Genomic DNA, 24430 nt, shown 5'->3' with positions numbered 1-24430 from the left:
TATATATATATATATATATATATATATATATATATATATATATATATGTTGAACCCTTGGAATTATCAATATCTAAGGGATCAGCAAAGAGGAACCAATAGAAAAGACTGGGATAGAGCTAGAAGAGTTAGAAGCCAATAGGGAGTTCTAAGAAAGGAGTACTCAACAGGGGCAAAAGCAGCAAGGAGCTCAGAGAGAAGGACGAAGAAATGTCCAATGGATTTGGCAACCAGAGTCACTGGTGACCTTGATGAGAACAATTTCAGTAGATTGTGAAGGGCAAAAGCCGGTTTACAGTAGGTTAAGGAAAGAAAGGAAAGTATGAAAAATCTTTCAACATTCCATTCATTTATTCATTTATTGCCAATGTGTAGCCACTGGGACTTACTCCGGCAGTTGGTTCTGAAGGGAAGGACAGAAAGAGAAGTTTAGGGTTTTCAATTTTTCCTAAGTACTTAGAGCTCTATTGGCCTCTGAGGCAATCGGTGTTGTGATACACTTACATGTGGCTTTACATATATGATTCAGTACAAGCTGTTGAAAACAATGAATAGAAGGTAAATTAAGTGATAACTATTCAGTACAGGACAAGTTTTTGGTAAATATCTTCACAGTGGTACAAGCCATTCATAATTTACCCACTGGGGATAATTTCTTCTTCACGCAAGGTCACTCATTCCCTGTAGCTAATGATTGGGGTCCTGAGGTCATTTGGATATTTCTGCAGGATTAAACGGTAGCTTCTCAAAATGAAAGTCCCTCCACTTTGCATACAGTGTCTGATCTCCAGTTGCAATATCTTCCACCACAAAACTTTCAATTTTTATAACTGGAATCTCAAACGTCTTATACTTCACATGGATGCCCCAGTCATGGCGGCAGTTTTCTCTGGCACAGAATATCTTTGCTTTCTTTTCAAAATTCCCAAACTTCTTTGCTTTGGGGTGTAATTTACTCACAAAGCACTCTCTGAAAGCATCTCCAATCACAGTGTGATGGCACTCCTATAGATGAAAGGATAGAATAACGTACGAAACAGAAATGTTAGAACCAGTACATAATTGTGATTAAAAAAAGAAAATGGCACAATAACCTCAGATGAAGAGCAGGTGATATCCCACTTATTTTACAGATGGGAAAAGAAGGAAATATGGATTCACCTGAAGGCCAGAGCAGAATCCATACAGCCTGACTCCCAATCACATGGGTGGGGGTGGAGGGGCAAGTGAGGTGATAAGGGGCATTGCCTCAAAAGAAGGACTAAGAAATTTCCAGGCAACCTAGCTTCTTAAAGTAGATACTCTTTATTAATTCAAAAACAAAAGGGGATATTTGTTGAAGATCTGTGAAGCCTGAGTTTACCAGTGGCCTGACAGGCGTAATCCAAAAGATACAGGGAAGAACAACAAAGGGTCACTGTTAATCTGAACAGGGCTAGGGACTAATGTGTCCACAGGCCCCGCCTACAGTCAACTTTAGAGCAAACTTGGAAAAAGGCCACACTGCACAGAACAAACGCAGATCCAACACACCAGTCCCTCAGGAAAATGTACAACCTAAAAGGGTCATTTTCAATAGAAAAATCACCCACATTGGACCTGAAAGGATCTTTTATAGTTAAAGAAACATACTCAGAAAGGCCTGGGAACTTGCCAGTATCACCCCTAATATGCTTCCTGCTCTAACACTTGGACTGATGAGAGACTTCGGCTTTCTGAAGACCAAACAGAACCCTAAAATAACTCATCATCCTAACCAGCCCGGGCACTTCACCCTCCCCTCCATCTTCAGCAATAGTTACATCCAATTTTTGTCTTTGGAGACTTTTGTAACCCTTTATCTAAAAGTTTTAAGAAAGAAAAAAAAAAAAATATATATATATATAGTAAAACCTTGGATTGCGAGTGTTCTGCAAGATGAGCAAACATTTCTAATACACTTTAACATGGTAAACGAGCAATGTCTTGCAATATGAGTAGTTTGTTTCCAGAAAGAATTATGCTCGCAAACCAAGGTATTACTGTGCAGTTTTTTATTTTTCTTATCAAGTACAGGTTTTGCTTTTCCTTGACTACCCCTGATGAATTTTTCATGAATCTGTATGTGTGTGTGTGTGTGTGTGTGTGTGTGTGTGTGTGTGTGTGTATATATATATATATATATATATATATATATGGCTAACCTGCACATGTTATGTTTTTAAAATAAGGAGCTATTTTGTTTTCATTATATAAATTATCCGTATCCCAAAAATAAAGTTCGGAAAATATAAATTGGTACAGAGAAAACATCATGGAGTATCTAATACAACAAAATACTAATAATACATTTTAGTATATTTCCTTCAATTTTTTTTCTGTACAAAGTGTTTTGATTTTTGGTGGTGGTAGTGATGGTGGTATTGCTGATATTATTTCACAGCTATAAGCATAACATATTTATAATTTTTTTTAAAGTGTGCAACAGAGGACAGTTTATTAGGGCAGAAAGTAATAGCTCTCAAAACGAGAGGGGGTCCCAACTGGGGTGCCCCCATATTTATAATTTTGTATCCTGGTTATTTTTTCCACTTCACCATCAGTTTGTAAGGAGCTTTTCATTATATTACATAAGGTTCATTATCATTTTGTTTAATACACTCTACTTTGCAAATATAGTCCAGAGAATCCTGCATACCCTTCATCCGGCTTCCCTTAATCCTAACCTCTTATATTCCATAGTATATTTTTTAAAACTACGAAATTAATATCAGCACATTACTATTAGCTAAACTACTGATTTTACCACTTTTTCTAGTAATATCCTTTATCTGTTCTAGGATCTAATCCAGGAAACCTCACTGCATTTAGCATAACCATTATTTTTAATGGCTACATAATACTTAAGTGGCTGTGCACCAATTTTTAAAGCTCTTTATTGTTGAACATTAAGGGTTTCTTTTTAACTTTTTAGCTTTTGTAAAATACATGGACCATAACCATGATAACAACAGAAAGAACAGTATTCTTCCTATAAATATCACACCGATAGTTAGTAAGCTTTAATTAGTGCTAAAAAGTGACCCAGTGCTCTTTGTGAAAAAGGCTGCTTACCTCCACCACTCTTATATCAGCTGTATAACATGCAAAGGCTTTGCACTTTCTGCAGAGCAGTTTTTTATTTTTCTTATCAAGTACAGGTTTCGCTTTTCCTTGACTATCCCTGATGAATTTTTCATGAATCTGTATACGGTGAACCTACATGGAAAAAAAACCCCGAAAACACCTCAGAAATGTAATTTGAGTATAACTAGGACACACATGTATATAATCATTCATTCTTCATTCATATAAAACTTCCACGAACTTGCCATACCTGGCTTTGTTTATAAAAATCCCATAGAAACTTTTACTGGTTCTCCTAAATCTTTGTTAGTCAATATTTAATTGTGGCCTAAAATTAGTCTTTTAATTTCCTCATCACAGATGCCCACAAAAGCACTAAAGATGTCCGTAAAATTGTCATATGAACCATGCTTTCTACTTTAATAGCTGGTAAAACAAAATACCTTCACAAATAGACATTATATGAATGGATTGTTTCAGACATAATTACACCCATTTCCGGGGCACAAGCCCACTGAGTGAAACAGCAGACAGAAGAGCCCACGCCATCTAAAATCTTTTTTTCTCTCTCCCCTTCCAACCACAGAAAGTATTGCTGAATTACAGTAAAATCAAATGTATGTATAATATGACTGTCATTTCTAAATTTAGGCCTTTGCTAAAGAACCCAGACATTATATTTTAAATAAACATAAGAAGATTCTAGAGGGTGAAGAGAGGAAAGCAGACCAGCTAGGAACCTGGGGACCCTAGGAACAACATGGCAGTGAATTCCCTGGGTTTTCATTTCGTCTCACGAATCCCAGATTAGAGCTGAAGAAGCTGGTAACCAGAAATGCCTGTGGGCACAGATAAAAAAAAAAAAGTCTCAACAAAATCCTACTCTCTCTAGCCAAAGGGCCAGGAAAGAAAACTTTTAGATAATAACTATTCTACTCCAGCCAAGAACCACAGAAAACAAAACAAAAAACTGTAAGTGAACCTCCACCCATGCCAGCAAAGGCTGAGTGGGAAACCTAGATTTCCACTTTGCGGGGCTGTAATGAAGCACCCCACACTCCCATCTGGAGGTGTCAGAGAAGGCCAAGGAGGAAGCCAGGACATTCAGCCCGGCTGAATGATAGGCCCCCTCACCAGTGGTGTCAGTGGAAACTCCGTGGGGAGCCAGCACTCTCACCTCCACCCAACAATAACAAGGCGCTTCCCCCTTGCTGGTAGCAACAGAGGCTGAGCGGGGAGCCAAGGCTTCTACCTCCACCTGACAGTGACGAGGCAGCGTTCTTACCTCCTCTCCCGAGTCTCATAATAAAATGAAAATGTCCGGGTTTTGATAAAAAAATCACTTTTCATACCAAAACCCAGAAAGACCTCAAACTGAATGAAAAAAAGACAATCAATGGGTGCTACCACTGAGAAGACAGAGATGTTAAAATGATCTGCGAAAGATTCCTGCATGGGATGGTGGGCTGCGCTCCCCGCAACTAGATTGTAAAATGGCAACTTGGCTTGCAGCTGATGGGACCTGGAAAAAACACACTGTTACCCAATAAAAAATTGTTTTTTAAAAATGGGAAGACACCCTGCCCCAAATTAAAAAAAAAAGAATAGCAAAAGGAAGGAAATGCTAATCTTGAAACATCATAAAGGAAGAAAGAATATGGTGATTTCCACAATGTCAGCTATAAAAGGATGTCTCACTGGTTTGTGATGCTGCCTGTATTTTATCAGGCTGTATTTTCAAATGTTCCAGGTAGAATCAGACAGCCTAGGTGCAAATCCTGTTCCTACCACTTACCAGCTGTGTGATTTTGGGCAAGTGCCTCAGTTTCCTCAAATACAAAATGGGAACAATTATAGCATCTGCCTCGTGGGCTGTTGGGGGGGTAGCATAAGCTTAGGCCACCTGGCACAGGTTAAATGCTTGTCAGTGGTATCTTTGATCTATGAGGACAGTCTTATGTTAAAAACTGTGAAAATGTTAGTGGTTTCTACTTTAGCACTATGGAGGGCAATCACCATTCAACAGTTTTTTTTTTCAGCTAAAATTATAGCTATTTTAACTTATTTATTCTTCTACATAAACTCTGGAATCATTTTATCAAGTTGAAAATACGTATACTTTGATTCTGAGTTGCAATAAACCTATAATTGAATTTGGAGTGAATGCACATCTTTAAAATAGTCAGTGATTCCATTCAAGAGCATAGGATTTCTTTTCTTTTGTCTTAATTTACCTCATATCTCTCAGTAAAAGTTTTATAGTCATCATTATTTGTGCTTCAGACATTTCTGGTTAGGCTAGTAGGTGTAGTAATTAAATAGATGGGTTTTGCCAGATCCACCCCTAACTGTGTGACCTACTGGAAATGGAGCTCCTCAAGCCTCAGTTTCCCTCCTATAAAATGACATAATAAGAGGACTTGGTGGAGAGTCCATGTTCTATGTTAGCTACAATTTTATTGTCATTATGAGTGAAAATTCTCCCCCTTACATCTTCTGAGTGATCATTCATAGAGAATCCATTTATCTCTAATGCACTTCAAATTCAAATAAAACTTGACTTACATAAATAAAATTAGGCCTGGAATGTAGGCTAGGAGAACAATCAAAACATGACTTTCCCAACCCCCATTCTTTGCTATATCTCACCTGAAATTATCTTCATTGTTTTTGTAAAAATAATGGATGTTTATGCCTATTTTCAATTCAATTTTTCAGTGCTGTAAAACTGTTATAGTATGCATACTTATTTCCACATCCATTACCATTATTTCTTTTGGATACATTTCTAGAGGCAAAATTCCTGGGCTACATAGTATACATTTTCCCTAGAATAAGTTTAATTTCCTTTTCTCATATATGGTTCTAATCACTACTTGAGGCAGGCTGGGGGTGGGGAGAATATGATAGGAAAGAGTAAAAATATAAACTTATCCTTTGGGCATCCAATATTTTAAAAATTCACTAATATCTAATGATATTCAATTATATACTAAAATTCAATTAAATAATAAAACCCCAAATATTTTAAATGTTACTACAGTCAATAAATGCCAATAAGTTAAAACTAACTATGACTGCTATACTTAAAACTATCTCAATAACTGGATGAATGTCAATGTCACAAATTAAATCTATAGCACGTAACCTACCCCTCCACGTGTGGTTGGAGAAGCAGCAATTCTGTGCACTAAGATGGAAAAAAGCAAAACTATGAAACCCTGATTGTGTGCGGTCATGGAAACACATCATGTGGGACATTCTTTGGTCCAAATGAACTGCCTTTCCCCGCACATCTTGCTTTCTACTCTATGAGGAAGGAAAGAGGCTTTCTCATTTTGATTCCAGAGAACCCTTCACAACTAGAACTGTGAAAAATATCCTTTATACCTTATTCCTCCAGGATGAGATGCTACCAAATCCTGAAGCTTCCATCGTGGAGATCAGTCCTTGTATACCTCTGGACCATTTACATGTTAAAATGGCTGCAGAGTAACCAGAGACTCCTGGGGACCACAGTGCTCTAAGGAAGGTCGGACACGTACAGCTGTGGGGCTGGGGGAAAAGTGTACAGCCTCCCTCTCCACTTACTCAGGGCTGCCCCAGAGAGCTCGAAACTGCCTCCCTGTGTTCTGCAGCGTTTCCCCTCCCATTAAAGCCAATGCGCAGGGACCAGGGTGCTTAGATTCAACACCCAAGCCCTTAACAAAACACCGCGGAAAGGAGTCTCACCCCCAAGAACCATAATTCCTTTTAGTTTTAAGAATGTAAGGTTTTTCCCTACCTTATTATACTTCTACTAAGCCTTTGAAAGCAAAACCTTGCTCTTTTGTCATCTATGATGGGGCAGGGATGACACCAAGGCTCCGAGCTCCTAGCTGCCACATAAGTACCAGCTACCAATGACTCCCAGCTACACTTATTCTAGGCTCCCTCTCATTCTTTACCATCTCTGCCCATTTTCTATCTACAGGTGTTAGGGGAATACTAACTCAACAGATATTTAACCTGTTTTCTCCTTATTCCACTCCTTGACCTGGTGTGCTAGCTACTAAAGAATGTTTATTTATGCCTGGTCCAGCCTCCATCTTCCTCAGTAAACTTTTACTCTACTGCTTCTGCCACATGTGGGTCTAAATAGCTCGTTACCCTGTGAAGGGGATAAAAATTATGCACGGGTATTAAAGCTAATATGGTTTTAAAGCCCTTACTGGCAATATCCCCTATCCCACAAAATGGGGAGGTGCTCAGTAAAACACCCCTATCCTTCATTAAAATTAAAGAGGAAAATTAAGAGGAACTAAAGAATTTCCCTGCAATCCTTCTCACTGAAAATGTGGACGAGGTGTTTTTAAATATCTTGGTCTCCAAACTTTAGGAAGAAATGTTTTTTTAAATGAGTAAACACTGACATAAAGTTATAGTTTTGTCCTAAAATAAGTGTAAATATCTTTACATCACTGCTTCTTAATACTTTTTGAGTACAGAGATTATGCCTTTTTAATAAAATTATGGACACTGCAAAATTGGCCCACTATATTGTAAGGTTCATCTTTATGAAGTTAAAGTATGGCTCGTGCCTCTGTCCAATAGTAACTCATTTTTTGAGCATTTATTTTATACAAGGCACTGTGCTAAGCACTGCATACATCTCATTTTATCCCCAAAACAGCCTGTGAGTTAAATAACGTTATTTCCCCAACTTTACAAATGAGGAGACTAATGATTTAAAAGACAGAGTAACTAACTAAGGTCACACATCTCATAAGTGACAGAACTGGCATTGGAACCCCTGATTCTAATGTTAATACTCTCCCCCAGCCCTGCAGTGTTCAATGCTTCCAGAAATTTGGAGACAAAAATCTCCATAGAGTCTAGAAAAAGTGTGTGTGTGCATATATGTGAGTGTGTATACGTGTGTGTGTGTGTGTGTGTGTGTGTCTTGATTTCCCCCAATCTGGTTCCATGTTTCTGTGTTATAAAGGAAATTAGAGTAAAATGAAGGTCACTATCAAGGGGGTGAACTGAACAGGTGTGCCACTCCAAAGCATACATTATTATCCATTCCTATACTTCAGCATCCCAACACTTATACGGGACAATGAGAGCTTTTCTCTGAGGACTCCAGATGTTAGAAAGAAAGATTTGAGGCAAAAACTAGGAAGGGCTATGTCTTGCAGTGTTAGGGTGTTGTCCTCAAGATGAACTATCAACTTAAGCGCAATTCTTTTAGATCTAAAAACATAACTTTAGGTATTAGCACTAATAAAATATATTTAAACTTATTGAGACTTAAATGCAGAATGAACTTGATGTTCACCATAGGACAAATGTTTTAAGTTTAAGCTCATTGTTCTAACACAATACTCAGAGCCGTATGTACCAACCATGCTCACGTTCCCTGTATGTCACTTATGGTCCGATTCTGAAAGAGTAGCACAGATGAAAAGACTTACCTTTTCTTTAAATACTTTTTCATCCAGTGTCTGAAGCTTTAAAATGGAGTCATTCATCATTTTTTCTTTGTATATGTTTATTTTTTCTTTTTGAATTACATCAGCATTACTAGTCAGAAGGAAGCACTTGCTACCTTTTGCTCTCCCTCTGCCTGTCAGAAAATAAATATTTTATTTGATGTCTTTGATGTAAAACTGTAATAAATCTGAGAATAAGTAAGCAAAGGGGTGGTATCCCTAAAATTCAACTTTGGTCACTGAATCCCACTTTCGAAGGAAGATATTAGAGCATAGAGTCAGATAAATACAGGTACATACCTACGGGTTAAACATGTAGATAAACTAGGAGCCCACCTTAGACTGGTTTCCTTGGGGGTCTCTATGGTGCAGTGTGATCAGAGAGCCACATTATTAGAAATACTGTTTTAAAAATAATCAAACACGAACCCTCAGGATGACACTGTGAGGGCTCTAAGATGAATAATAAATAGATCCTCCCTCAAAAGCCTTCTAGGGAGTGGGGAAATGAGATATATTCATAACCACCAGAATACAGGTGAAGTGCTGAAAGGTAGATATAAAGGATTGTGGGCATTCAAAAGCGAGATTATTTCCAGCTAGGGGAATTAGGGACAGGTGATATGGAGGCAAGAGAAGAGGTAAAACAAATGTCATCCTTCAACAAGAAAAAAATGATGACGTCAGGTTGGCTGAAGTGAATAATAAGTAAAGAGGATGAATGGGAAATAGGTTGGAAAGATAAGTGGATGCTGGATTTGAAAACTCTTAACATCAAGAAAATTGGGGAATCATTAGAACTTCTATATAGGGAAGTGACATGCTCAGAGCTGTTTTCCAGGAAAAGTAATGTGGCAGCTGTTATGGAAATTGAAAAAAAGGAAGAAAGAATGATTAAGAGACTGTCTAATTCAAGTGTGACAGAAGAGCTCCTTGGAGTATGTCTTTTTTAATACAGGGAGCCCATCAGCACCACAAACAACCATGAAAGGTCCACACGATGACTGCCAAAGCCTCAATCTAACTGAGAATTATCCTTCCATAAATATGTCAGTCATTGTTGGTCAAGTATACAGTATTCACTGTGAACAAGAATTAAAATAGGGTATATGTCAGTGGACAAAACTGTAGCTATCAAATCCTGACCAGGTAAGCCAATGGTACCAGGATCCACTGTGCCATAGGTCACACACCCAAGTATGTTTCAGTAAAGGAGAAAAGCTGGAATGACAGACACACTCACAAATCAGACAAATTGGCAGCCATTTAACAATGGCATCAAAGCTTCTCTCACCTCTGGTTTGGATCATTTTGATGACATTGCCCACATACTCATACAGGATGACCAGATTGCACTGAGCAATGTCGATGCCTTCATCAGCAACTGAGGTGGCGATCAGAATCTTGTTATCGCCATTGGTTCTGAATTCATCCAATGCACACTTCTGTGCTGGGAGGGTCATTCCTGTGTCAAAGTCAGACGGCATTATATAACTCACCAAAAAGGTTGAAAAAATAGCTATTAATTATGGCATGCTTATTACATGCCAGGTACTGTGATTAGTGCTTTATATTAGTGCTTCATGATTTCCCAACAGCCCTAGGTAGTAGGGCCTATTCCTACTCTTGTTTTAAAGAGGACACTTAGGGTAGTGACAACTTGGACTCTGCTACAAGACTGCCTGAGTTCAAATCCCAGCTGTGGCACTTACTAGCTGTGTGGCTTTAGTCATGTTGTCTCAAAACAAATATTGATTTTTTTTTTGCAAAGATATTAACTAATTGCAATGCCTCTGCCTGTGTGTAGGAGTTTACAGCTGATAAAACATTTTCACATCTACTGACTCACTGAAACTTTGCAAAGCCCTCTTAGGTTGATGTGGCAAGTGTTCTGATTCTGCTTTATAGATGAAGACCTTGAGGTTTGGGAAGTGTGGTAAGCTGAAAATCTAGCTCACAGCACAACTAGACCTTGAATTTTTAAGCCTAGGACACTAATACTGTGCAGTTCTCAGACACTGATATTCTGAGGGGAGAAAGAATTTCAGTGATCTCCACTTCAGAGTTAATAGAATTTATAAAAGTTCCATTTCCTTGCCCCCCAGTATATTGGCAGTCAAAATCTTGAGATATATTTTGTTAAGGCCCAAAGAATTTCCTTTTGCCATCATCTTCTACTAAACAATGACCATGCCCAAGATAGACACCCTATTTCATTAATTTCTGAACTTAGTCATCCATTTGTTCATCAAATATTTATGCAGCATTATGGTTTATCCAATAAGGATACAGTGGTTACACCATCGCAGGTCCACCACTACCTGCAAGGAGTTCATAGTTGTGGAAGAAGGATGTAATAGGAAGCTATAATTCAATGTGATGAGCAGAAATAGAGGCAGAACTGGCACAGAGTCAGTTCTAAACAAATGTGGATGGATGGATGAATAAATGAACAACAAATAAGAAAATGTTTTCTGAGCGCTTACTTATGGGGAAATAACAAAGCTGGAAAATCAAACTGGACTCATATCAGAGTCAGATGGCAGAGAACTTTGAATTCCAACCACAGTGATGTGGTATTGGACTTCATGGGGTAAGCCAAATTTTCAAAATTTGCATTTGCTTTTTAGATTCATGAAATTTAAAATTTGTACAAGGGGAAAGTGCATAACAGGACTGACAGAGTGGGGACTACTTATTATAAACAACACTAAATAGAAGACACAGAGTGAAGACCTGTCACTGCTGGTCACTGAGGCCTGGGGAGCACAGCTGTGAGAATGTCAGGTGAGGGCTGGCCACCTAGGATCCTCCTTACAGCCTCTGACCACTCTCGCTACATTTCAGGATTGTCTGCTTGGACTGTTTTTTAAATTATAAAATATATAATACACACAATGGCATCTACAGTTTAAGGAATAACAATAAAATAAAAACAGAATATTTATATTTCCAGTTAATCTATTGGTTGAGCAGAAGACTGACCTGCTCAAACAATATTTTAAAAAGTAATTTTGGTTTTATCTGCAGAACATATGGGGGGGGGGAGGCAATGTCTACAACTTTTTGGCATTTGAGCATTGTTTTTTTTTTTTTAAGATTTTATTGGGGAATTGGGGAGGGGAACAGCATTGGGGAATCGGGGAAGGGGAACAGACAAGTTGCTGTCCTTTTGTTCTTCGGTCTAGTTGTGGAGGACGTTGCTTCACTGGCCCATGTTGGTATTATCATTGCGCTCTTCCTAGGTGAGGCAGTTGCTCACCGGCCATTGGATGGCCGCTCACGGTGGCTCATGGCAGCTCACAAAAGCTCATGCCTGCTGCTGGCCAGCCCCACTGCAGCCTATGCCATTGCCGGCGACTCATGGCAGCCCAGCTCCAGGTCGAGCTGTTGTTCACCATCTTAGCTGTAGAGGGCGCAGCATCACTGGCCCTCATGTGGGATCTGAACCGGGGCTCTGCAGCTCAGAGTTGGCATCCCAAGCCAACTCCTAACCATCGCGCCACTCGGCCAGCCCTCTAGCTATTCTTTTAGGTGCTTCTGTGAATGGGATTTGCAGATATAATTAAAGTTTCTGATCAGTTGACATTAAGTTAATCAAAAGGGATTTCATCCTAATTGGGCCTGACCTAATCAACTCAACCGTTTCCCTCTTTTAATGTTTAGGCATTCTCTGAGCTCAGAAACTCCAAACAGCTCATGTCTGTGGGGTTCCAGCCTGCTTCTGACCACCTACCCTACAGACTTCAGACTTGCTTTGCCAGTCCAACTGTGTATGCCAATTCCTTGTAATAAATCTTTCTCTCTCTCTGTATATGTATATATGCATATGTGTATGTATGTATAATCTCCTACTGGCTTTGCTTCTCTGGTTGAATCCTGACTACTACAAGCATTAAAAAAGAATATGAACATGTTATATATAGTCTTATACATATACTATGCTATATATAATTACCTATGGTCTGGTTTGTTTTGCCACGTCCAGTCAATATGCCAGGTTTTAGAAAGCTGAGTTTAGGATTTTCTTCAATCCATTTCTTTAAAGCCTGAAAATAAAAAGCAATTATCAGTTGGACACTATTTGCATTACCATCTCTATTAATTCAATATTGAAATATACAAGAAGAAAAAAACCTTTAAGTTAGTATACAGAAAGTTTTCAGACTGACAAACTTGAGAGAAAAAGCTTCTTGGAATTGAAGTCTATGCAATAATTAACCATAAAGGCATAGATCTTTGTGATGTGATATTGTTTAATCTCTAAGGTATTTTTTTAAATAAAGAAAGCAAAGTTCAGAACAGTGGGTATGTAGAACTAATAAGTGAGTTTAGCAAGATCTCAGGACATAAGATATCAATATACAGAAATCAGTTGTCGTTCTATATACCAGCAATAAAAAACAATTAAAAGTACCATTTATAGTATCATTAAAAAAACATAATACTTAGATATAAATCTAACAAAATATGTGCAGAATCTGTATGCTGAAAAAAACAAAACACTGATAAAAGGAACCAAAGAAGATGTGGTAGGTGGCCTCTAAGATAACCCTCAGTGATCTCTACCCTCTGGTATTCAGATCCTTGTATCCCCTCCCCAATAAGTGAACTGAACTTATTGACTTGCTTTTAATGAAGAAAATATGACAGACATGATAGGATATCACTTTCAAGTTGAAGTTATAAAATGACTGTGACCTCCATATTAGGTACTCTCTCTCAATCTCTCTTGGACCACTCACTCTAGAGGAAGCCAGCTGCCATGCTATGAGGCCTGTGGAGAGGCCCACATAAGTGAGCTTGGAAGCATATCTTCTCAGGCCTGCCAGTAGCCATCTAAGTGAGGCTAGAAGTTGATCCTCCCAAGTCAAGCCTTGAGATGACTGCAGCCATGGCCAACACCTTGATTGCAGCCTCATGAGAGACCCTGAGCCAGAAACACCCAGTTAAGTTGTTTCAAGCTTCCTGACAAGTAGGTATTATAAGATACCTACTTGTTGTATAAGATGTTGTATAAGATGTTGTATACTTGTATAAGATGTTGGTTCCTTCCAGCCACTAAGTTTTGGGGCAATTTGTTATCAATAATACATAACTAATACAGAAGCCCTACATAAATGAAGAGATATACTATGGTCATGAATTTGAAGACTTGATATTGTTAAGATGTCATTTCTCCTCAATTTTATTTATAGATTCAATCCAAAAAGAAATCCCAGCAGACTTTTTCATAGATGTTGAAGAGCTGATTCTAAAATATAAGTGGAAAGACAAAGGAAGATAGCTAAAGCAATTTTGAAGAAAATAAACAAGTTGGGGGGCTCATACTATCTGATTTCAAGACTTATTATAAAGCTACAGTAATCAAGACAATGTGAGATGGGTAAAAAGATAGATATATAAATGAATGGAACACAACAGAGAATCCAGAAATAGATCCACATAAATACAGTCAACTGATTTTTTTAAAAGTTACAAAGGCAATTCAATGGTGAAAGGATTGTCTTCACAACATACAATGCTGGAACAATTGGCTGCCCACATATAAAAAAGAACAAAAAGCATCTCAGCCCATACCTCAAAATGGGTCGTAGACATAAATGTAAAATATAAAACTTCTAGAAGATAACATAAAAAAAACAAAAACCTATGTGATCTTGGGTAAGCAACGGGCTTTAGATACAATACCAAAAGCACAATCCACCAAAAAAAATTGATTAACTGGACTTCATCAAAAGTTAAAACTTTCAATCTGTAAAAGAAACTGTTAAGAGAATGAGAAGACCCAATGAAATCCAATTTTAAAATGGGCAAAAGATGTGAACAGTCACTTCACCAAAGAAGATACATGGATGGCTAATAAGTATATGAAAAATGCTAAACTATATTAGTCACTAGTGGAATGCAAATTAAAACCCTTTACCCGTAGAATATCACCATGTGCCCACAGAATGGCTAAAATTTAAAAAACTGATGGAAAAAATCAAAAGCTGTATGAATGCTTGCTCTACAGGCACCAAGACATACAAACCAGAGTGATTAAGATGGTGAGCTAATAGTGTAGTGTAAGGATAACCACCAGGTAATCAGAACAGAATAGAGAGCCCAGAAACAGACCACACATATATGATGCTTGTTTGCAGAGCAGTAAAGAAAGGATAATCTTTTCAACAAAATGGTACTGAGTCAATTTGTTATCCACAAGGAGGAAGAAGCTTACATCCACAAGTGCTCTGGTTTTCACAAAGAGAATGGTTCTAGTCTCTGGGTTTAAGTGGTACTCCTCTTGCAAGATGAAGCAGAGGTCTTTGAGTTTAGGGTTCTCATTGCTGGGATCCATGGAAATGCTTTCTAGTTCTTGCAACTTTTCTGCAAAAGGAGAACATTTTATAAATTGCTTACACATTCTAGAAATTTAGAACACACTGTGACCTTCAGCTATAGTTCCAACAGTTAATCTCTCAATCTTTGACCAGCATTTTATAAGTAATAACCACTGATTTAATGCATACATTAGATACACGAATAAATGCATTGGTTTTTTTTCCCAGAGAGCTGGTTGTTCAATGTTTAGCAGCCCATCACTGGATTACACATATGTACAGTAATTATTTCGGTATAGACCAAAAAGAAATTATTAACAGTAATTACCTCAGGAAAAAAAAATTGGGGAGAGGGAGAAGGAAGTCTCACTTTTCACTTAATATCTTCCTATGTTCTTCTTAATATGAGGGATGTGGGATTATGGGCCATTTTTGTTTTCTTCTTTATACAGAAATGTATATAAATTATAGTATTTTTAATATCATTAAAACACTTTTGTATTTTTTTAAACCTTTATAAAATTACTAAAAGTAAAACCAAAAGAAATGTTGCTATCTATTAACTATTTCTATGGGCTGTATTCTTTGCAAACCCTACTATTTTTCCTCCTTCAAAATAGGAAATAGTATACACAGCAGATTTTTTCCACAAGTACCAGATTTTACAGAAGCTTAACAGTCCTGCCATCTATAATGTCTTATTAAGCCAAGGACAAACTCACTGAGCATCACCATATACTAAGTAACACACTATAAGTATGCTGCCACTGGAGTCACCAGGCTCCATGGCTTCCTCCTCTGGAAACACCACCCACCTTCAAATCTCCGAGTAAGATCTTGCTCAATCTCATCAAATCCTGCTGATCGGACATTACTGAAGAAGTCTTTCAAGTAATCCAGTGCATCTTTCATCCGCGCATGCTCGTTGATAATGAGGGCATCATTAAATTTCTGTTTAAAATGAAAACTGAGTTTCAATGTGTTCCTAATGTCTAATTCATTTGCTGTATTTAAGTCATTAGCTGTGCTTAACTCATTAGCTGTATTTAGCACAGAATTAATTTTAAGAATAAACTTTTCTCCAATCTATTCCAACTTAGTTTTTTAAGATGAACAGTCCCTGAAGATGCTATAATAAAACCTTTGAATCAAACACTGTTTTACAAAAACCTCAATAAGCTAGAATCATTAATCAGAATCACTAAAATTTCTACCTCAGAAGTGAAAGAAAATTACAAGAAAAATGCATGTCAAAGATTTGAAAAACAAAAAAAGCAAATCAACTTCCACATCAACCTGCCTTATAATTCAGACATTCAGTTTAATCTCTTTATACATCTAAAACCATTAATGAATTGTAATTGCACCTGTTTACAATGGCACTGACCACCTACACCAACTATTCAATTAAGTTGATTAGAATTCTATAAACGTATACTGTTGAGAGCATTTAAAAATATTTTTATCTTCCTTGTGTGCATGGGGCTTCATCAAACATAAGAAAACATGGTTCAGGACAGGGCAACAGAAGCCATTTACTGAACTTTAAAGATGGCTGTCACGGGTCACGTATCTACAATGATGTTCATCATCACCGGATTTTTTCTAATCACGTCAATCACGGGAATGCTTGAGGCACAGCATAGAACCTCTGCCTTTGTTTCTGTCCTGTTGCCTCTAGTGTTAAGTTTCAGAAAACATGCAAAGAAGATACTGAATGGGATAATTTTTGGAGTTTGCTTCACTAAGAACCTTCTGAAAAGTTCCTAAGTGAGCTGTTGTGGACAGGATGAAAAGTTGATGTTCCCTCTGCTGCCACAGTGCAGCTCCCAGTAGGTGCTACAGCTAAAATATGCCTTTCCACAGAAACAACATACCCGCAAATGTGAAGTATACAAAAACAGTGCTTTACAAATCCTGCTCTCTTCATCTTTGTCTGGCATCTGTAACACCGTGCACTTTTTCTGAACTGCAACAATCCATTGTTCATATTTCTGTGTTCCAAAATTCCTGTTTTGAATTTCAGATAAGTTTTCTGGGGGAAAAAGAAGTTTTTCATTGTGCCGTATGTCAGTCATTTAAAGTTCTATGCATGCCTTACCCTCTACTTTTATTTCTTGCTCTACACAGAGTAGTATTCCTGCAATAGTCTGTTTTCAGTAGTCCGGGCTCTGTGCATGGTGCTGGGGATAAAAGGATGAGGAAGACGCAGCCCTGTTTCAAGCAGCTCCGTCTGTGAGTTGTTCTAGGATCAGTTTTCCAGGGCTCCTCTGGAAGAGCGCGATACAATAAAATTCACAGGCAAGAGCTATATTTCTGGGTTAAAATGCTCCTCTTTTTAAACAAGAGGAACAAAGGAGGCGACCCAGACAAGTGGCGCCGGCATGCTTCTTTCCCAGCCCCAGCTACAAATGAGTGGGCCAGCAGTCAACTAAGTGAATCAATAAGTATTTATGGAACTTGGGGAGATGTGAACATAAGCTAAGGAATCCAGTAATGAGCACTTGACAGGATTTGGACTGGTGAAAAGGTGGAGGTAGGGTATTAGAGGTGGAAGGAATAAGAAGGTAGAAATTCATGTCTCTCCACCCTTCTGCCACCTCCCCAACTCAGACTGCGTCATAATGTTCCTGGATAATATGGCAGCCTCCTAATTGGTCTCCCTAACTCTTGCCCTATTCCCTCCAATCCATTCCCTACCCAGCAGCTAGAGGCAGTTTCCAAATTGAAGATAAGAAACTACGCTACCCTACTGCTTAAGAGCCTTTATTGGATTCCTTGGGTCAAACTCCCTCCTGGCTCACAGGGTCCTCTGTGATCTAGCCTCCACCTGCTTCTGATCCTCATCTCTAGACGCTCCCCTTCCTAAACTTTACAGGACTAATGGAAGTCTCCATATTCTCTCTACTCTCCTGGCCTTTGCACATGTTGTTCCCTCTGCCTGAAACACACCTTCCCACCACCACGCACCTACCTTATCCCCTGCTGCATTTTTATTACTTATCAATTTTGGCTTTACTGTTATACTGGAAAAGCCATGAGGGAAGGGGCTGTGGGCCGGGGCCCACGCTGTATTCCCATCACCTCGCACACTGCCTAGCACTGAATGAATGCACACATGAATGAACATGTTTAAAGAACTGCCAAATCAAATAATTACAGTAGGGAAGAAGTGAAGGCAAAACTGGAAAGACAAATAGAACCAGATTGTGCAGGCACGGCTCAGACTGTCAAGTTAGAGACTTAGAGAGCTTTGCCTGGAAGACATAGGAATTCAAGCAGGATATTGACATGATAAAACCAGTATTTCAGGAAGACTAACCAGGTAATGGGATGGAAAAGAGAGTGGAGGTAGGCAAACCAGCTAGAAGACTGCTAGAATAAATCCTAAATCAAGCTATGAAAGAAAAGGAAAGAGAAAAGCAAAACAAGTGAAAGAAGGAGAAACAACATGAGGTATCTTGCAGATATCAGAAAGTCAGAATTTCCAAAACTCTAAATTCACCTTGTACCTGCTCCTAGTTCTAGAACACAGTACCACCCACTGCAGACATACAGATGCCCAAGACAGAAGCCTGGGAGAAGTCTTCCACTCCTTTCTCTCTCTCACTCCCACCCAACTCCAATTAGCCATTAAATCTGAACACTTCCTATTTGCAGCTCTTTGTACAAGCCTCCTCCCTTCACCAACCCATCTCCACAGCCTCTGTTTGGCCCTCTTCCTTCACTGGTCTTCTCATCGCATCACTAATCAGTTTAAAATCTTCAGTTGCTTCCCATTGCTTTTAGAATAAGATGTAAGCTCAGCTTGGCCTGCCAGGCCCTCCCCTGCCTGCCCCCTGCCTCTGCCTTTACTCTCGCCTCTTTTTACCACTCACATATTAGAATGAGCATGAGATGCTTGCAGTTCCTAGAACTCACTGTACGCTCTCTTCCCTCTATGCCTAATGCCTTTTCAACCTCACTTGATGGTCTCTCTTCCTGAACCTGGCTGACTTCAAGATTCATCTCAGGCTTCCCCAGAAAGCCTTCCCTGCAGTCCAGTCCAGGCCAAAGCTCCCCTGTGCTCCTAAGGCACCCAGCGTGTAACTCTGCCCGGCCCCATGGAAACTACTCACATCTCTTTCTCATTATTTGACTGTGAGTTCCATGAGGGTGGGGACTCTGTCTTTAATCTTGTTATTTCCATCACCTAGTACAGTACCTGGCCCAATAAATATCTGGTGAATGAATGAATGAATGAATGAATGGGTAAAACGGAGAAGAACAGAACTTGGTGACTTCATGAGAAGGTCTCAAAAGAAGAAAGAATCAAAGGTCATCTCTAGAGTTTGAATCTAACATCAGGGGGAATGGTGGTTTCATTCATATAATATGGAAGTCAGAACAAAAAACTAATCTGAAAGGTCAAAAAAGGGAATGAACTGATTTAAATATAATAAATTTCAGGTGTCTGTGTCTAGATCAATTTACTGTGGATTTAAACAGAAAAAATAAAATATAATAAAGCAGGAGAAAACGAAGGAGGACTTAGAAGTTTCCTGAATAACCTGAACAACCTATAATCAAGAATGTCAACCTCTGGATAGGTCTTGATGTTGTCTGAACTAAGGAGAATGCAAACAGACATTAGTGAACAATATATAGCCATTCCCAAAAGGAGAGGATACAAAACAAGATTTATCTTACCGAGAGTTATGGTACCAAGCTTGCCAAAGATACTCTTTGCCAGACTCTCGATCTCCCTCATTAACTGAGAGATGATGCATTTAAATCTGTCGGTAGTCCGTGATTCCACTTTCCTGAAAACTAGAGCCATCAAAGGAAAGTCAGTATTTTTCAGGAAGAACACATAAGAGTTCAAGTTGGGCATTTCCAAACCTTTCCCTGCCTTTGCTTCCTCTGGAATATCTTCTCTTCCTTCTCTCCCTTGCTGGGTTAGTATAACATTGGTTACCAATAAACATTTGCCAGTCAATCTTATTTTAAAAATCATATTCTGATCTTTTGAGGAAAGATATGATGAATTCAGATAATTTCACTTCAATTCAAATTATCAGATACATATTGAAATAATGAATGAGCACACAGTGTCCTCTTCAGGCATGGAGCACAGGGAAGGACTGAGGCCAGCTCTTGGCCATTTACATGCTTAGATTGCCTCATCACCTCTCTCTTCATTGTTAGCATCTTTATAACAATTTTATGGACCTTGGAGAGTAAGAATGTTTGCTTCCTACAGGCCATTCCTGGGGTTCATCTATTGCATGGGGAAAGAGCTCAGTTGAAGAGAGAGGCCAAAAATGTGATTATTTCCCAAGTTTGGGGTTAAACATTTTCTACTAAACAGAAGTAAAAATTCAGTGTTCATTCAAATGGCTCTGAACTAGGAAAAGCAGAGGGTCCCAAAGTCCCAAAGGGCTTGTTACTGGATCCTACTTACACTTCTGGGGCTTATAAACAATATCCTCCAGTTCCTCCAAGTTGTCTTTGACTGTTGCTACCACTGATATGTCAAGAGAAGCACACAGTTTGCAGATATAGTCCATGGCTTCAGCTGTGGTTTTGGCATCCCCCACACCAACCGAGGCAGTCAGCCCAATGATCTGTGAAGAGCATTCCAACTGTTAGATGTCTGGGAAATAGCATGACGCTTCCACAACCCCTCATTTAACTCTCCCCTGCTAGAGTAGGTTTTTTCCTAACTTCAGATAAAGAGCAAGAACATTTCTTTTTTCTGAAATTCTCTATGGTATTGCAAATGGGAAGGTCCCCCATTAGGCAAGGAACTGAGTAAATTCAGGAATAAGAACCCATCAGCTGAACACTAATCGGCATAGAAACGAAAACAGGAAACCCTTCCAAGGGAGGACTTCTTCATCCACGTGTCTCCCATGATGTGTAAAACAACATACTGAAGAGAAAAAGGACTGAAATAAGACACACTTCCATTCTAATCTCAGCCATGTCACACCACTTGTGTGTCCTTGGACAAGCATCTTTAGCTCTCTTTAAAGTTGGGTAACAATAGCTATTTAAAATGGCTGCAGGGCCGGCCGAGTGGCGCGATGGTTAAGAACTGGCTTGGGACGCCAGAGGGCCCCGGTTCGGATCCCACATATGAGGGCCAGTGACACTGCCCTCGACAGCTAAGATGCTCAACAACAGCTCAACCTGGAGCTGGGCTGCCCTGAGTCGCCGGCGATGGCGTAGGCTGCAGCCCCTGTGGCAGTGGGTTGCCATGGGCTACCGTGTGTAGCCAGCAGCCAGCGTGAGCGGCCAGCAGCCGCAGTGAGCGGCCATTCAGAAGCCGGCGACTGATGTGCCTTGCCCAGCAAGAACACAATGATGGTGCCAACTTGGGCCAGTGAAGCGACGTCCTCCACAACTAGACTGAAGAACAAAATGACAGCAACTTGTCTGTTCCCCTTCCCCCAATTCCCCAGCGCTGTTCCCATTCCCCAATTCCCCAATAAAAATCTTAAAAAAAAAAAAAATGGCTGCAGTGTAAATTCAGTCAAATATCATTTGTAATGAATTTAGCTTAATGGTCACCTAATAAATATTTATTTCTTTCTCTAATAGCCACTCAATAAATATTGAATAATTGACTCATTAGCAAGGAATGGAGTTAACTACCTTTTTTTTTTTTTTTTCTAGAAGAGAAAGCTGCAAGAAATGTGATTGCCACTGAATTTTGTCTATGGGCACCATACTGAATTTCTTCTAACCTGTGTTTCCTAAACAGGTAATAATTATTAGGGGTAGAGAACTTTACACAAATGTGAGGTTGTTATACTATAAGTTCATCATTTCCAACCTCATTTGGCCCCCCAATATGACAAGTCAATTCTTCTGTGTATTCCTCTTAGTTCTCTCTCTCCCATTTCAAATCCTCTCCATGCACCTTGAGCTCCCTCCGCCATTCCCATGTTGATTATTCTCAGCAAACGATCTATCTATATCTCCTATGTTCAAGAGAAAAGAGAGGTTATATGCCAGGGATTCCCTACCCTTCCTGCTCCACTCTGTCTTGACTCTTCTCACCTCCTCCCCTCTAATGACACCAAAAATGGGGTTCCACCTGCTCTCCTGTACTAATCCATTTACTTACCTACTTATCTCATACTCTCCGGTCTCTCACGGCATCTTGTTCTATCAATCATTCCCTTTCTCATCCTATCTCATCTACTGCTATTCACTGCTTCACTCTACACTCAAGTGATACTGAAGAGCTTTAAGATTCCTGAGCACACCATGTTCTTTCATGCCTGTGCCGCTGGACACACAGGAGCCTTCACTGAAAACCACACAGCTGTCTACCTTATAAACTTTTGCTAGTTTTTGCCCTCCCTGACTTCTGTTAGGTTTTGCCTTACTTTCATAGCCTACTTAGGAACGCTAACTTCTGGTCTGATTGCGCCTTGTACTCATCTCCATAGTGTGCCATTGTGATCAATTGTGATATAATTCTTACATATCTGGCTCCCCACAGAACTGATGCTGTTTGAGGGCAAGGACTACGTCTTTTTATATTTGTATCCCCAGTGCCTTACACAGTGCATATCACATGGAGGCACCTAATACATACTTGTTAAATGGATAAAGAATGAATCAATCAAAATTAATTAATGAGTTATATAATATGGACTTAGGGCCCGAAAAGGAAATCCTTACTGGGGTCATAAGGGTAAGTCAATAGGATTTAGGAAGGCTGCAGCTCTTCTGAGGAATCCATCTGACTTTGTAGATACCTGAGGCAGTGGGTCTGAAGACCCTCCAAGTTTCTGATCCAAATAATTAAACATGATCATATTGTAAGGATGGTGTTTACTGGTGTTGTGGCATTCATCAAATATCATCAAAGTAAAGACAGAGAGTGATGGAATAGTCCCACTTTTAAGGCTGTTCACAAGAATCTGTGGAGTTAAGATGATGATGTCATTGTTCTCAACAATCTGTTGCAGTGAGACATTCTCAGATGTTTCTCCAGAAATGCCTGAAACATTGTACCTGGAAAATGACAAAAACTGCTTATTACTGACCATGGTGTGCATGAGACTCCACAAAACATAAAACACTAAATCAGAATATCAATCAGTTAAGTTCTCCCTAAGTCCAAAAGGAGACCAGTGCTTAGTTAGCACAGAGCCTTACTCACAGATTAATAAATGCAAACTAGTTAAAAGTGCTATTAGTATATATTAATTCTTTCAAGCCACTAAGAGAGAAAATAGTACTTAAAGAGTAATAGTAAATAAATTATAAAATCATTAAAAAGTTAAATGTGCCATTTAAATGTAAAGTTTATTTGAAGTCATTTACTCACTCTGCAAGAGCTAACTAACCAAAGGAGCTTAGGATTTCAGGTATATCTAACAAAAAAGACTTGAATTCATGAAGGAATTACATCTAGAGTATATAAAAACTGAATCTATTATAAATTTTTTGCATTATGGCTTTTCAAAAACAAAACAAAACAAAAGCACACCAGTTACATGAAGCTAGAGAGAAAGAAGTTGGATCAACTGTTATACCTACCCACGTCTCTCAAAATAGTTTGAGAACACGGATTTCTGCTGTTCGTACACTGGGAGTTGAATAGCAAAAAACACAACTTTCCCCTTTTGTCCTTGTGGAAATTTCTGAAGATGGTGTTCACATATAAGAAGTGAAACAAAGGTTTTCCCACAACCTGTTAACATACAAAGCAAAATAAAACATGTAACTAATATCATACTAAAATATTTCTGTAGAAAGGTAATTATTTTTTTGGCTCTCCTAAAACCACTGTGTGGACTAGCAAATTGGTCATGTGGGTGGGTTAACAACGGACAATGGCAGGATTTACACCATGACTAACAAATATCAAGCTCCTTCCTAGGTAATACATACTGAGTCAGGGCTGGAAGGAAGCTAAAAGATGGCATTTTTCTTTCCCCTCGTGTTCCTTAAAATGTCTTGAGATTATATCAATAGGACACTGTTCCCCAAAGACAAATAGAACAAGAAAAAAAGTGAAACTTGCCCATTTCATCCCAGTATTGAATAAAAGGAAAAAAAAGGAAGCAAACACAGAACAAACCATATAAGTAATGGCAATCAGCTTACCAGTAGGAGCACATATTATTGTGTTTTTTCCTTGATTAGCAGGCAAAGTGAGCTCTAGTTGGTAATTCCTTGGCTTTATCTGACTGTGAGAATGAGACACTTCTGAAACACAAAAGGAACAAAATTACCAAATAGTAACTGCTCTGAGTAATCAAAGCAAGAGCTACCTATCTGTTGCTTGAAGCCAATTTCTATTAACATGCCCCACCGCATTTGGCCTCTTTTCCCATAAGAGAGAAGCCCCGGTATGACCGGAAAGGCTGAATTCTCTCTGAGGGGTGCCCCGCCCGGTACGACCGAGGCCGATAAGGCTCCATAAGGCTCCCTCTGAGGAGTGTCTCACGCTGTGACTGGGACCTGTTGAAATGCAAACAGTTAATCTCCTCTTGGGAGGACACAGTAATCAGGTGTCCTA

General features: G+C 39.1%; 1 protein-coding gene across 1 annotated transcript in view; it reads right to left on the bottom strand.

The window, feature by feature from the left end:
• Nucleotides 1-327: 327 nt before the first annotated feature.
• RIGI (RNA sensor RIG-I) overlaps nucleotides 328-24430 on the bottom strand; it is a 33316-nt gene continuing 9213 nt past the window's right edge. The window contains exons 6-18 of the mRNA XM_019624080.1: nucleotides 24016-24117; nucleotides 23446-23599; nucleotides 22659-22917; nucleotides 20348-20510; nucleotides 19594-19713; nucleotides 16782-16939; nucleotides 15720-15855; nucleotides 14802-14950; nucleotides 12537-12627; nucleotides 9873-10043; nucleotides 8561-8712; nucleotides 3093-3236; nucleotides 328-1004 (exon numbers count right to left, since the gene is read on the bottom strand). Coding sequence (XP_019479625.1) covers nucleotides 708-1004; nucleotides 3093-3236; nucleotides 8561-8712; nucleotides 9873-10043; nucleotides 12537-12627; nucleotides 14802-14950; nucleotides 15720-15855; nucleotides 16782-16939; nucleotides 19594-19713; nucleotides 20348-20510; nucleotides 22659-22917; nucleotides 23446-23599; nucleotides 24016-24117 — 2096 coding nt within the window. The 3' untranslated portion in view covers nucleotides 328-707. The remainder of the gene's footprint in view (nucleotides 1005-3092; nucleotides 3237-8560; nucleotides 8713-9872; nucleotides 10044-12536; nucleotides 12628-14801; nucleotides 14951-15719; nucleotides 15856-16781; nucleotides 16940-19593; nucleotides 19714-20347; nucleotides 20511-22658; nucleotides 22918-23445; nucleotides 23600-24015; nucleotides 24118-24430) is intronic.

This window comes from Hipposideros armiger, unplaced genomic scaffold (genome assembly GCF_001890085.2).
Source record: "Hipposideros armiger isolate ML-2016 unplaced genomic scaffold, ASM189008v1 scaffold_577, whole genome shotgun sequence".
Lineage (NCBI taxonomy): Eukaryota > Metazoa > Chordata > Mammalia > Chiroptera > Hipposideridae > Hipposideros > Hipposideros armiger.
Note: the sequence above shows the minus strand (reverse complement) of the source record. Positions and strands in the feature narration are given on the sequence as shown.